At 50.9% G+C, this 10511-nt stretch overlaps 1 protein-coding gene and 1 pseudogene across 1 annotated transcript; one reads left to right on the top strand and one right to left on the bottom strand.

Annotated features, from left to right (window-relative positions):
• The first annotated feature begins 1653 nt into the window (after window positions 1–1653).
• On the top strand, window positions 1654–3756 carry LOC119293339 (glycerol-3-phosphate acyltransferase RAM2-like). Its single transcript, XM_037571845.1, has 2 exons — window positions 1654–3003; window positions 3111–3756. Exons 1-2 carry the CDS (start codon window positions 1885–1887, stop codon window positions 3627–3629), a joined length of 1638 nt encoding a protein of 545 aa, XP_037427742.1. The 5' UTR covers window positions 1654–1884; the 3' UTR covers window positions 3630–3756.
• A 1818-nt stretch (window positions 3757–5574) lies between these two features.
• On the bottom strand, window positions 5575–9938 carry LOC119292505 (annotated as a pseudogene).
• Between the last annotated feature and the right edge of the window lie 573 nt (window positions 9939–10511).

Below are 10511 nucleotides of genomic sequence, written 5' to 3'. Positions count from 1 at the left end.
CTCCCGCGCCCGCGCTCACCCACGGCTGTCACACAGTGGTGTGCACCGGCATGGGGAGGAGCAGAAGAGTGAGGAAAAGGTGAAGAGAGAGGATGATAGGTGGGCATGGTGGATCACGTGGGAGAGAAGAGGAGAGAGGATGACAGGCGGGCTAGGGTCACATGCAAAAGGGACACAGCCGGACGAGGACGACCCAGAAAGTGTCCGATTGTGTCCGCTTTGGACGCAAACCCAGCTCAAACTTGCGCCCAGGATGGGACGAGGCGGACCAGAAACGGATGCTTTTTACGGATGGGGTTGCGTGTTGGGTCATCTTATTTGTCCGTTTAATCTCAAACGGACAGACCCGGGCGTTTTGAGGTCGTGCGGTGGAGATGACCTAAGCTGAACGCGTCTGCACATGCTGTGGAGCATCTCAGTATCCTCCCCGTACATGTTTCGACGGACACGGGGGAGCAGTGCGTTCCTTCCCGTACATTTGAAAGCTGCGCCGCATGCCGATGGGAGAAGGTCGAATCACTCTTGATTGGTCGTCACACCGAGGTCAATCGCGATGCTAGCCTCCACTACCATACCACTAATCGATCTCCGAAGTAGAGTATTAAGCATGGCTTGGGACCTTTTCATGGCCTTACGTATCATAGAAACGTAGTACTCGTACGTAGCTACGCCACGAGTGCATGAAAACAAAGGTACATCGATCGACCTGCCTGAAACGAGCATTGCCATCATGATTTCGGCGCATACTTTGTTTCAAGCAAACGATGAAATTAGTACGTCCGTAACCTGACCGTTGACGAGGACCTGGGAGGGGTTAGCTGAACGCGGTTCCCACTCATGTCTGTGCAGTGCAGTGGTCTGCGCACACTGTCCATGGATAGGATGGATAGAGCATCTTATACCCCAAACCAGCTCCCTTCCCGTACACCTACGCCTGCAAGCCGCACCGCGTGCCGATCGGAAAAGCTAGCATTTACTACTACGTTAATTACCGCTCACGAAAATTGCTTGCACCAATCAGTCAACTGTAGATGACTGTTGGGCAAACGTATTTCTCGGTTCCCTTTCGGAGAACAAAGTATTTCTGGTATGACACTGGCGCAAAGAAGAGCAGCGCCGCGTGTGGCAAGCCAAGCTCAAGAGCTGCGCCGCGTGTGCCAAGCCATGTTCCGTTCTGAAGCGCTGCAGGAGCCTGGCTCCATTGGGCGCGCGTCAACGCGACAAGACCATGCACGGGAGGTTACGCCACACCGCCTCAATCCTGTGCCCACCCCCTAAAAATGGAACAATTATGTGCCCATCAATGCCCGCCTCCCGTGCCCAAGAGGCACCGATGTGGGGGCGCACACACGCTGTTTTTCCTTCCCTCCACAATAATACGCCTCGAATATCGACCGAGGTGGTAGGATCGACCAGGAGGCCCAACCTCGCAAGCGAGCCAGCCGCGTACCAACCTGTGGCCCGGGCTCTAAATGGCGCTTTCGTACCGCGCACCGCCATCGTCAAATAAACTACCTGTCGCCTTCGTCCGGGCGAACAAGAACTCCATCCCAATCAAAAGAAAGAGAACAAGAAGGAGAACTCACTGCCCCGAATTGTTTTCGCCCGCTTCGCTTTACTGGCGGCAGCGCCAAAGCCCTGGGAGCGTGTAAAACAAGGCCGCAACGGCGCATCCGAAGAGCCCGGTTCTTGGAGCGTTGCCAAGTTGACAACACCTAACGACGACGTACCGGATGTACTTGCGCCTCTCCTTGTAATCTTCTCTCCGCGATTTCTTCTATACGCCCGCACGCACGCGTTGTAAACAATTCGTTTTTGGTCTGTTGTGTTCGCGCTCGCCCCGGTTCCTGTATATAACCGGCCACGGAAAAGTGCGGGACTCTCATGCAGAGTTCGACACAGGAAGCACACATTGTAGCCTTGTTTGTGCGAGCGTACTCTGCATTGCAGCTTGTGTGCCGGGAGAGACCAGGTTGGTTGGGACCGATGGCGGGCACGACCACGACGACGATGACGGCGTCGCCGTTCCCGACGGTGGACAAGTGCGCGTCGGCGGGCCGGAGCGGGGACACGGTGGTGGCCGATCTGGACGGCACGCTGCTGTGCGGCCGGAGCTCCTTCCCCTACTTCGCGCACATGGCGTTCGAGACCGGCGGCGTGCTCCGCCTCCTGCTGCTGCTCGTGCTCGCGCCGCTCGCGGGCCTGCTCTACTACGTCGTGTCCGAGTCCGCGGGGATCCAGGTGCTCATCTTCGCCTCCATGGCCGGCGCCAAGGTGGACGACGTCGAGGCCGTGGCGCGCGCCGTGCTGCCCAAGTTCTACTGCTCCGACCTCCACCCGGAGTCGTGGCGCGTCTTCTCCGCCTGCGGCCGCCGCTGCGTGCTCACCGCCAACCCCAGGATCATGGTGGAGGCCTTCCTCAAGGACTACATCGGCGCCCACGTCGTGCTCGGCACGGAGCTCGTCGTCTGGCGCGGCAGGGCCACCGGCCTCGTCCGCTCCCCCGGCGTGCTCGTCGGCGACAACAAGGCCGCCGCGCTCCGCCAGGCGTTCGGCGACGCCGCGCCGGAGGTCGGCCTCGGCGACAGGAAGACGGACTACCCCTTCATGCGGCTCTGCAAGGAGGGGTACGTGGTGCCCCCGACGCCCAAGCTCAAGCCCGTGCCAAGGGAGGACCTGCCCAAGCCGGTCATCTTCCACGACGGCCGGATCGTGCAGAAGCCGTCGCCGGCGCTCGCGCTGCTCACCTTGCTCTGGATCCCCATCGGCTTCGTGCTCTCCTGCCTCCGCATCGCCGCCGGCTCGCTCCTGCCGATGCGCATGGTGTACCACGCCTTCACCGCGCTCGGCGTGCGCGTCACCGTCAAGGGCAACCCGCCCCCGCCGGCCAGCCTCGAGACCGGCCAGACCGGCGTGCTCTTCATCTGCTCCCACCGCACCCTCCTGGACCCCATCTTCCTCTCCACCGCCCTCGGCCGGCCGATCACCGCCGTCACCTACTCGGTACGTACGCCGTAGCCGTACATATTCAACCTCTGTACAGCACAGCAGCTACGACACAGAGTACTCCATTGGTCACACGTGCTGATGGGCAACGGTATGTTGCGCAGGTATCGCGGCTGTCGGAGATGCTGTCGCCGATCCGCACGGTGCGGCTGACGCGCGACCGGGCGGCGGACGCGGCAATGATCCGGCGCCTGCTCAAGGAGGGGGACCTGGTGATCTGCCCCGAGGGCACCACCTGCCGGGAGCCCTTCCTGCTGCGCTTCTCCGCGCTCTTCGCCGAGCTCACCGACGAGATCGTGCCGGTGGCCATGGAGAACCAGATGAGCATGTTCCACGGCACCACGGCGCGAGGGTGGAAGGGGCTCGACCCCTTCTACTTCTTCATGAACCCGAGCCCCGGCTACGTCGTCACCTTCCTCAACAAACTGCCCCACGACCTCACCTGCAAGGGCGGCAAGACCAGCCACGAGGTGGCCAACTACATCCAGAGGCTCATCGCCTCCACCTTGTCCTATGAGTGCACCAGCTTCACCAGGAAGGACAAGTACAAGGCGCTCGCCGGCAACGACGGCTCCGTCGTCTCCAAGCCAAACATCGACAAGAAGAAGTTCATGGGCTCCTAATTATTAAACCTTTTTTTCTGAAGCCTAAAAACAGAAAAAACTTTACTGCACCAGCACCATCAAGGAAGGATGTAAAAGGGGACAAACTCAATGCCGTTGCGCTATTGATCTGATATAATATTCTAATGCGGGCTTCTGGATCAAAACAGTCGTTCTACACTCAGGCGGACGTCATCAACTATCGTTTCCATCCATTCTGCACCCAATGGTTGATGAAATAGCTTTGCAATGAATTCGACCTACGATGGTTGATGAAATAGCTCTGCATCCATCGCAGCCCACACGCACATCTACCACTGTACGATTCTCTAGTGCCATAGCTCTCCCACCTTCCCGCGCTTTCACACCCCGACCCCTCGTCCACCGCTTCAATGAGAATTGGTGCAACCCTTCCTCCGCTGCTGAAAAATCTCGGGCATTTCCAACGACGACCTTCAAATCATCCGCATACGTTCGAACCGCGCTGTCAGTACCATGATATAGCCATTCAACATGGGTCTGTATCGGTCCGCATGATGGTCCGGACGTACTTTCTCAAGTAAACTAGAGACAAAGCTAGAGGGCTTTGCGGACGTCTAGACCGCTGCCAAGCCCGTCTCTGACCGTCCTGGCTCTCCCAAGCTTTCCTTCTGATGCACGCCCCGCTTACCGCGTGATATTCATGCCGGCCCAAAGCATGCATCGTCCGGCATTGACACTTGCGATTTGACCGGATGGGACGGCGTCGCAGACGGACCCGGCCTCTCAGGAGCCGCCGCTTCAATGCAGACGCAGCTTCCCGAGGAACCAACTCCAGCCGCTGCGCCACATTAAAGCGGCTGACCGGCCCTTCGCATGGCCTAGCCGCGACTATTTAAGCAGCGCTCCGACGCCGTCCACTTCGCAATCTAAACATTTTCCCCCCTCCTCCTCCTCTCTCCCCTCCCATCTCCGTCCACAACACTGACGACGGGAAAGTCGTGGGCCCCTGCGACGGCAGGCGACAGTTCCAGGATGGGCTCCATCGGATTGTGGCGACGCCGCCCTCGAACTCCGGGGCCGTCGTCCTCATCGCCGGGCGGCTCCTCGAAGAAGGCGGAGATCGTCATCTCCTCCAACGACGAGGACGACCAGCCGCTGTAGCAGCAGCAGTCTGCGCCGACGGTGGCGATGATTCGTCTCCGTCGTATCTATAATTTTTTTATTGTCTCATGCCAATATTCTACAACTTTCACATACTTTTGGGAACAAATTAGATGATTTTCTTGAACTAATGTATTGATCTAGTGCCCAATGCGAGTTCCTCTTTGTTGCATATTTGTTTGTTTTGCAGAAAATCCATATCAAATGAAGTCCAAACGCGATAAAATTTTACGAAGTTTTTTTTGAATATATGTGATTTTTGAGAAAAAAGAATCAACGCAAGATAATGCTCAAGGTTCCCACAAGCTCAGCGCCCCTACCCTGGGGCGCACCAAGCAAGCTTATGGCCACCTCGAAGGTCGGTTGGGGGTGTCCTTCTGTCACAAGGAAGCTAATATCTGGATAAAAATCCCCTCAAAATTTCAGTCCAATCGGACTTACGGAGCTGTAGGAATATAACAAAAGGTTTTCGGCCAGAAACAGGGTCGCAAAACAGAAAAAAAAAACAGAGAGAGATCCAATCGTAGAGGGGCTCCTGCCCTCCGGAAGCGACGGCGGCGAAAGACCAGAGGGGAAACCCTCCTCCCACAATAACTTCGCCGCTGTCATCACCAACTTTCCATCCGCTATAATTTCTATTTAAATATGATGCTTTATGTCATTATTATATAATGATGTGTTGCCATCCTATGGTGCTTTTTTATTCATTGCCATGGTTGCAATCCAGACATCCATTATTTAAACACTCATACAACAACACAATGGTTTCTTCTCTTGCACCTCGCTTCAGATATGTTATCATGCAACACCGAGGGTTGGGTTACTACTTGTACTGGCCGGCGAGCTCGCCTTCCTTGACGATGTAGTTCTCTGTGGGGAAGTCCTCGCCCTTGAAGTACCTATCCAACATGTCCTTCACACCAGACGCGTACCTCAGCTGCAACAATTGCCATCCACATCAGAAAGTTACCATAACATTGATGTGCGGTGATCAAAATTTGTCCATAGTTTTTTAAGGCATACGGTTGGGTATCAGAACACCAAGTGCAGTTAATGATGATACACCCTAAGGACTATGCTGAGATGTAAACAGCAGAAGCTGACCTGTGCATCAATTGTAGTCCCAGAGGTGTGAGGGGTCATTGCGTGATTAGGCATGTAGCGCCATGGGTGATCCTTGGGTGCGGGTTGGGGGAACCAGACATCACCTCCATATCCTGAAAATCAGGAATAAAGTACTTTGAGTAAAAGGAAATAATCCCCAAGATAGAAATATAAGCTACTGCATCATTCTCCTAATATTTGACACAATTCAATAGTACACAATAATAAAAACTATCAAATAAACAAGTGTCATGGCAAGAAACATAATTGAACAGAATTTACAGAGGCATGTATCACACTTTGTTTTTGTCAACTCTAAGAAATAGTTAACTATGAACTCGCATAGTTAATTACTTATGTTACTGCATTATGTTATATTGATTTCCAAATTTTACCATATTACCCAAGATAAATACAAAGCCTGACAGACTGAAATTAAATTATGTGCTTCATAGACCTCAACAGGAACAATTAGATACACATCCTACAGAATATTGGTGCTTAAGATAGACTAATTATGTGAAAGAATGGTACCAGCAATGTAACCACTGGAGCAAGCATCAGCAACTGCCTGGGTATCCATGATTGCTCCCCGAGCGTTATTCACGATGATTACACCTTTCTTCATCTTCGCAATCTTTTCTTTATTGAACATGCCTCTGAAGAAAGGACCAAACAAAATTTAGAGAAATTTATATTACTCCATCTGCTCCATAATTATTGTTGTGGTTTTAGCTCAAACCACAACAACAGTTATGGAACGGAAGTGGTAAAAAATAATGTGAAAGAACGAGTGTGATGAATGGAAACCTAGTCTTCTCAGTAAGAGGTGTGTTGATCACAATGACATCACACTTTGGAAGCATCACATCCAGGTCCTCTTCAAATATCGCCCCAATTTCTTTCTCAAGCTCCGGGTTAATTTGAATTCTGTCATGATAGAGCAGGTTGCAGTTGAAGGGCTTAAGGCGTTGAAGTAAGAGCCTGCCAATACGACCAGCCCCGACAGTTCCGACGGTCTTTCCCTCAAGATCATAAGCTCTGTGGGCAATGCCTGCAACATTCCATTCACCTTGGACAACCTGTTGATAGCCAGGAAGAAGTTCCTGAGCAGAATCAAGATGCGCATCAGCTGATCTTCTGCCACAGACACGGTGTTACTTCCCGTGACCTCTGCCAGTCAAACGAGCAGCAGCAGCAGCGAGCAAATCAATATGGTCTGAGCCAATCCCAGCTGTGAGAACCAACTCGAGGTTCTTTGCCTTCTTGATCCGCTCTGCAGTAACATAGGCTGGGTGGAATGGGGTGGTTATCAGAACATGCATGTCTTCAATGTGTTTCTCCAGCTCTGGGTACAAGAACATCAATCATTTATTCAGGCATCAAGAGTCGGATACAATAATCAGAGATATAAGACCATCTAAGAAGATAAGTATCATATTGATTTCATCTTACTAACTCAGGGTTCAGAACACTCATGACTGCTTATTCAAAAAATAAAAAATAAGACACGCTGTTGAGGCAAATAAGGAGCAAATCTAACCATTTCACATGGAACAAACAAAAATTATTTTTGCCGTCATCAGCAAAAAAAAACCCAGAGCAATCGGATATACCATAGCATTATAGACTATGTTTAGCATTTTGGTATTTGTGTCTGATATATAGTGCAATGTATTACTCCCTTCGATGCAAAATAAGTGTTCTGGTTTTAGTTTAAATTTAAGCTAAAATCACGACACTTATTTTGGACCGGGGGATTAATAAATTGTTCACATAAAGAAGCACAGGAGTTGCTTTACAGTATTGTTAACGAGAGGCGATTTCCTATGCATGGTGATAGCTACGCACACATGGTGGCGGCTGCACACCCTTTGGCATAAGTGCCTTTTTTAATATATATATATGAGGTGTCGGTTTCTTATGGGATTGGCACAAGTGCATTTTTGTTGTATGGAAATGACCTTTTATCACTTCTCTTTGTCTTTTTTATTACCTTTTTTACACAAGTGCCTTTTCGTTGTGTAGAAAAAGCCTTTTCTCACTTTTGTTAGTCTTTTTGCTTGCCTTTTTGGCATAATTACATGTTTGCTTGCCAGGCTGATCCAAACTCACGATATTCTTGTTATAGAGTTAATTTCCATAGTCCAAAATAATTTAGCAAAATAATTAGAGATAAAAATTAGGGTTGTACGTAGCTACCACCATGGGTAGCAAATTATTTCCGTTGTTAACAAATACCACCTCTGTTCCTACAATTAGGAAGAGAGGGTGTAATAAATTACAGGAAATTAAAAAAAACAGGAGAGGAATTGGGACGATCTTGGATACTGACCGCTGTCCAATCCCTCCTTGTCGTCTGTGACGATGTAGTGATGTCCATTGGATTCCAGCCAGCTGCGTATGCCGAGGGCACCCTCGACGCAGCCGACGAAGTTGGGGTTCTTGTCGGCGTACTCGCTGGCCTGGTAGAACACCCCGACGATCTTCTTGCCGCCTGCAGAGGTCTGCAAAACAGAAGACCGAAATACAAACACGATCTTCTTGTCAGTTCCACTATATATATCTTCTACTGCCCTACTCGTCTCAAGGCTTCGGTCAAGATTTTTTTTTTTTTTGAGACTGGGCAAAAGATTTGCCACTTTCATTGATTAAGAAGAAGGTTTAGAGTTTTTGGCCAAAGGCCGAATTACAAAGACATCACTCTCGTGGCACTACAGTACTCAAATATTTGGCCCCTGCAAGGCATCAACACTTTGAAACATCTTTGATTCTTGTAACAAGAACCCCAACCGGCACCGCGGTGTTACGGAAGACGCGTGCATTCCTCTCGTTCCAAATTTCCCATGAGCTCAACATAATAAGAGACATCATCGCCAATCGAGACTGCGATGCGTTGGAGTCAATGAGGTTCCACCAGGCTTTCACCGAATGGACCGTCACCCAAGCTGTAGGGTTCACATCAACCAAGCCAAGCTAAGATTTGATCATTTCCCAAACTCGAACCGTGTAGCGGCATTGGAAAAGGAGGTGAGCCGCGGTTTCCTGAACTTGCTTGCAGAGGGGGCAGCGATCACAGTTAGGCCATCCACGGCGTTGGAGCCTGTCGGCCGTCCATATCCTATTATTGATCACAAGCCAAGCAAAGAATTTGCATTTGGGGGGAGCCCAGAACTTCCATACCAACTGTTGCATGTTGGAGTCAACTAAGCCCAGGAACTGGACCTTGTAGACCGAGGACGCGGAGTAAGAACCATCATTAGAAAGCTTCCAAGAGATAGAATCAGCCACGTCGGAGTTGAGTTGCACTACAGATAATTTCTCCCAAAGGTTGACGAACTCGGTCAGGTGTGTAGCGGAGGTGATCCCGTCTGTTTTGACTTGAGAGACCCAGAAGTTATTATCCAAAGCCTTCTGAACCGAACATCCCCTTCTTTTTGATAGGTCAAAAATCTTCGGGGAAATGTCTTTGGGTCTCATGCCATCTAGCCAAGCAGACTCCCAGAAGGAAGCACGAATACCGTTGCCAAGCAACACCTTGGTGGAAGCAGCAAAAATGTTTTTATCATTCTCATCGCAGGGGTTACCCAAGCGAACCCACGGCTTCACCGGATCCAACCATTCTGCCCAAAGCCATCAGATACGAAGCGCGGATGCAAACTTCCTCATATTTAGGATACCTAGCCCCCCATGGACCTTGGACTTGCAGACCTATTCCCAGTTGATCTTGCATTTGCCACCGGTGACCTTGTCACAACCAGCCCAAAGGAAAGCACGCCGAAGAGAATCAATCTTTTCCAGAACCTCAATTGGAAGGTTTAACGCTGTCATATAATAAATGGCAATGGCCGTGATGACAGACTTGACCAGCACAGCCCTTCCCGGAGAAGCCATTGGCATGCCCAACCATGGAGAAAGCTTGGACGCAATCTTGTCCTCCAGGGGCTGGAAGTGAATCCTATTCAACCTCTCGACCGACAAAGGCAATCCAAGATACTTCATCGGGAAGGTAGATCGGTTAGCCGAGAAGGAATGCAGAATATCATCAAGGTCCAAGTGATCACATCTGATGGGGGCAACCATGCTTTTAGAGCAGTTTGTGATCAGGACAGTGACCTCACCGAAACAGGCAAGGGTTTCCGCAAAAAAATTGACCTCAGATTTAATTGGCGCAAGAAAGACCGCAACATCGTCCGCGTATAAGGAGGCACGGATAACCATCGCATTTCCATCAAGAGGGTGTAACTTGCCTTGCTCAGTGGCCTTTTGAAGGATATGATGCAGAGGGTCAATTGCAAGCACAAAGAGGAGGGGGGAGAGGGGGTCCCCCTGTCTGAAGCCACAACCTTGTGATATTGGGCATCCAGGAACACCATTGAGAAGAACCCTCGACGAAGCAGTAGACAGGAGGGCCGAGACCCAGCCTCGAAAGCGAGGTAGGAAGCCCAGGTGGTTCAGCAAGTCGAGGAGGAAGTCCCATCTGACCGAGTCGAATGCCTTTTTGATATCAAGCATGAAGAGCAGAGCCGGGGTATTTTTGCGGTGAAAGCGTCGAGCCAGGTTGCGAACGTACATAAAGTTATCATGGATACATCTTCTTTTGATGAAGGCGCTTTGAGCTTGGGAAACAAGGTCATTCATGTGGGGAGCCAAACG

This window comes from Triticum dicoccoides, chromosome 4B, assembly GCF_002162155.2.
Source record: "Triticum dicoccoides isolate Atlit2015 ecotype Zavitan chromosome 4B, WEW_v2.0, whole genome shotgun sequence".
In the NCBI taxonomy this organism is placed as follows: Eukaryota; Viridiplantae; Streptophyta; class Magnoliopsida; order Poales; family Poaceae; genus Triticum; species Triticum dicoccoides.
This window is presented reverse-complemented; position numbering and strand designations above follow the sequence as displayed.

Coding starts and splice junctions, on each gene's coding strand:
- LOC119293339 (XM_037571845.1), top strand. CDS start 1,885: ATGCAGAGTTCGACACAGGAAGCACACATTGTAGCCTTGTTTGTGCGA. Junction 3,004..3,110: donor TCACCGCCGTCACCTACTCG/GTACGTACGCCG, acceptor TATGTTGCGCAG/GTATCGCGGCTGTCGGAGAT.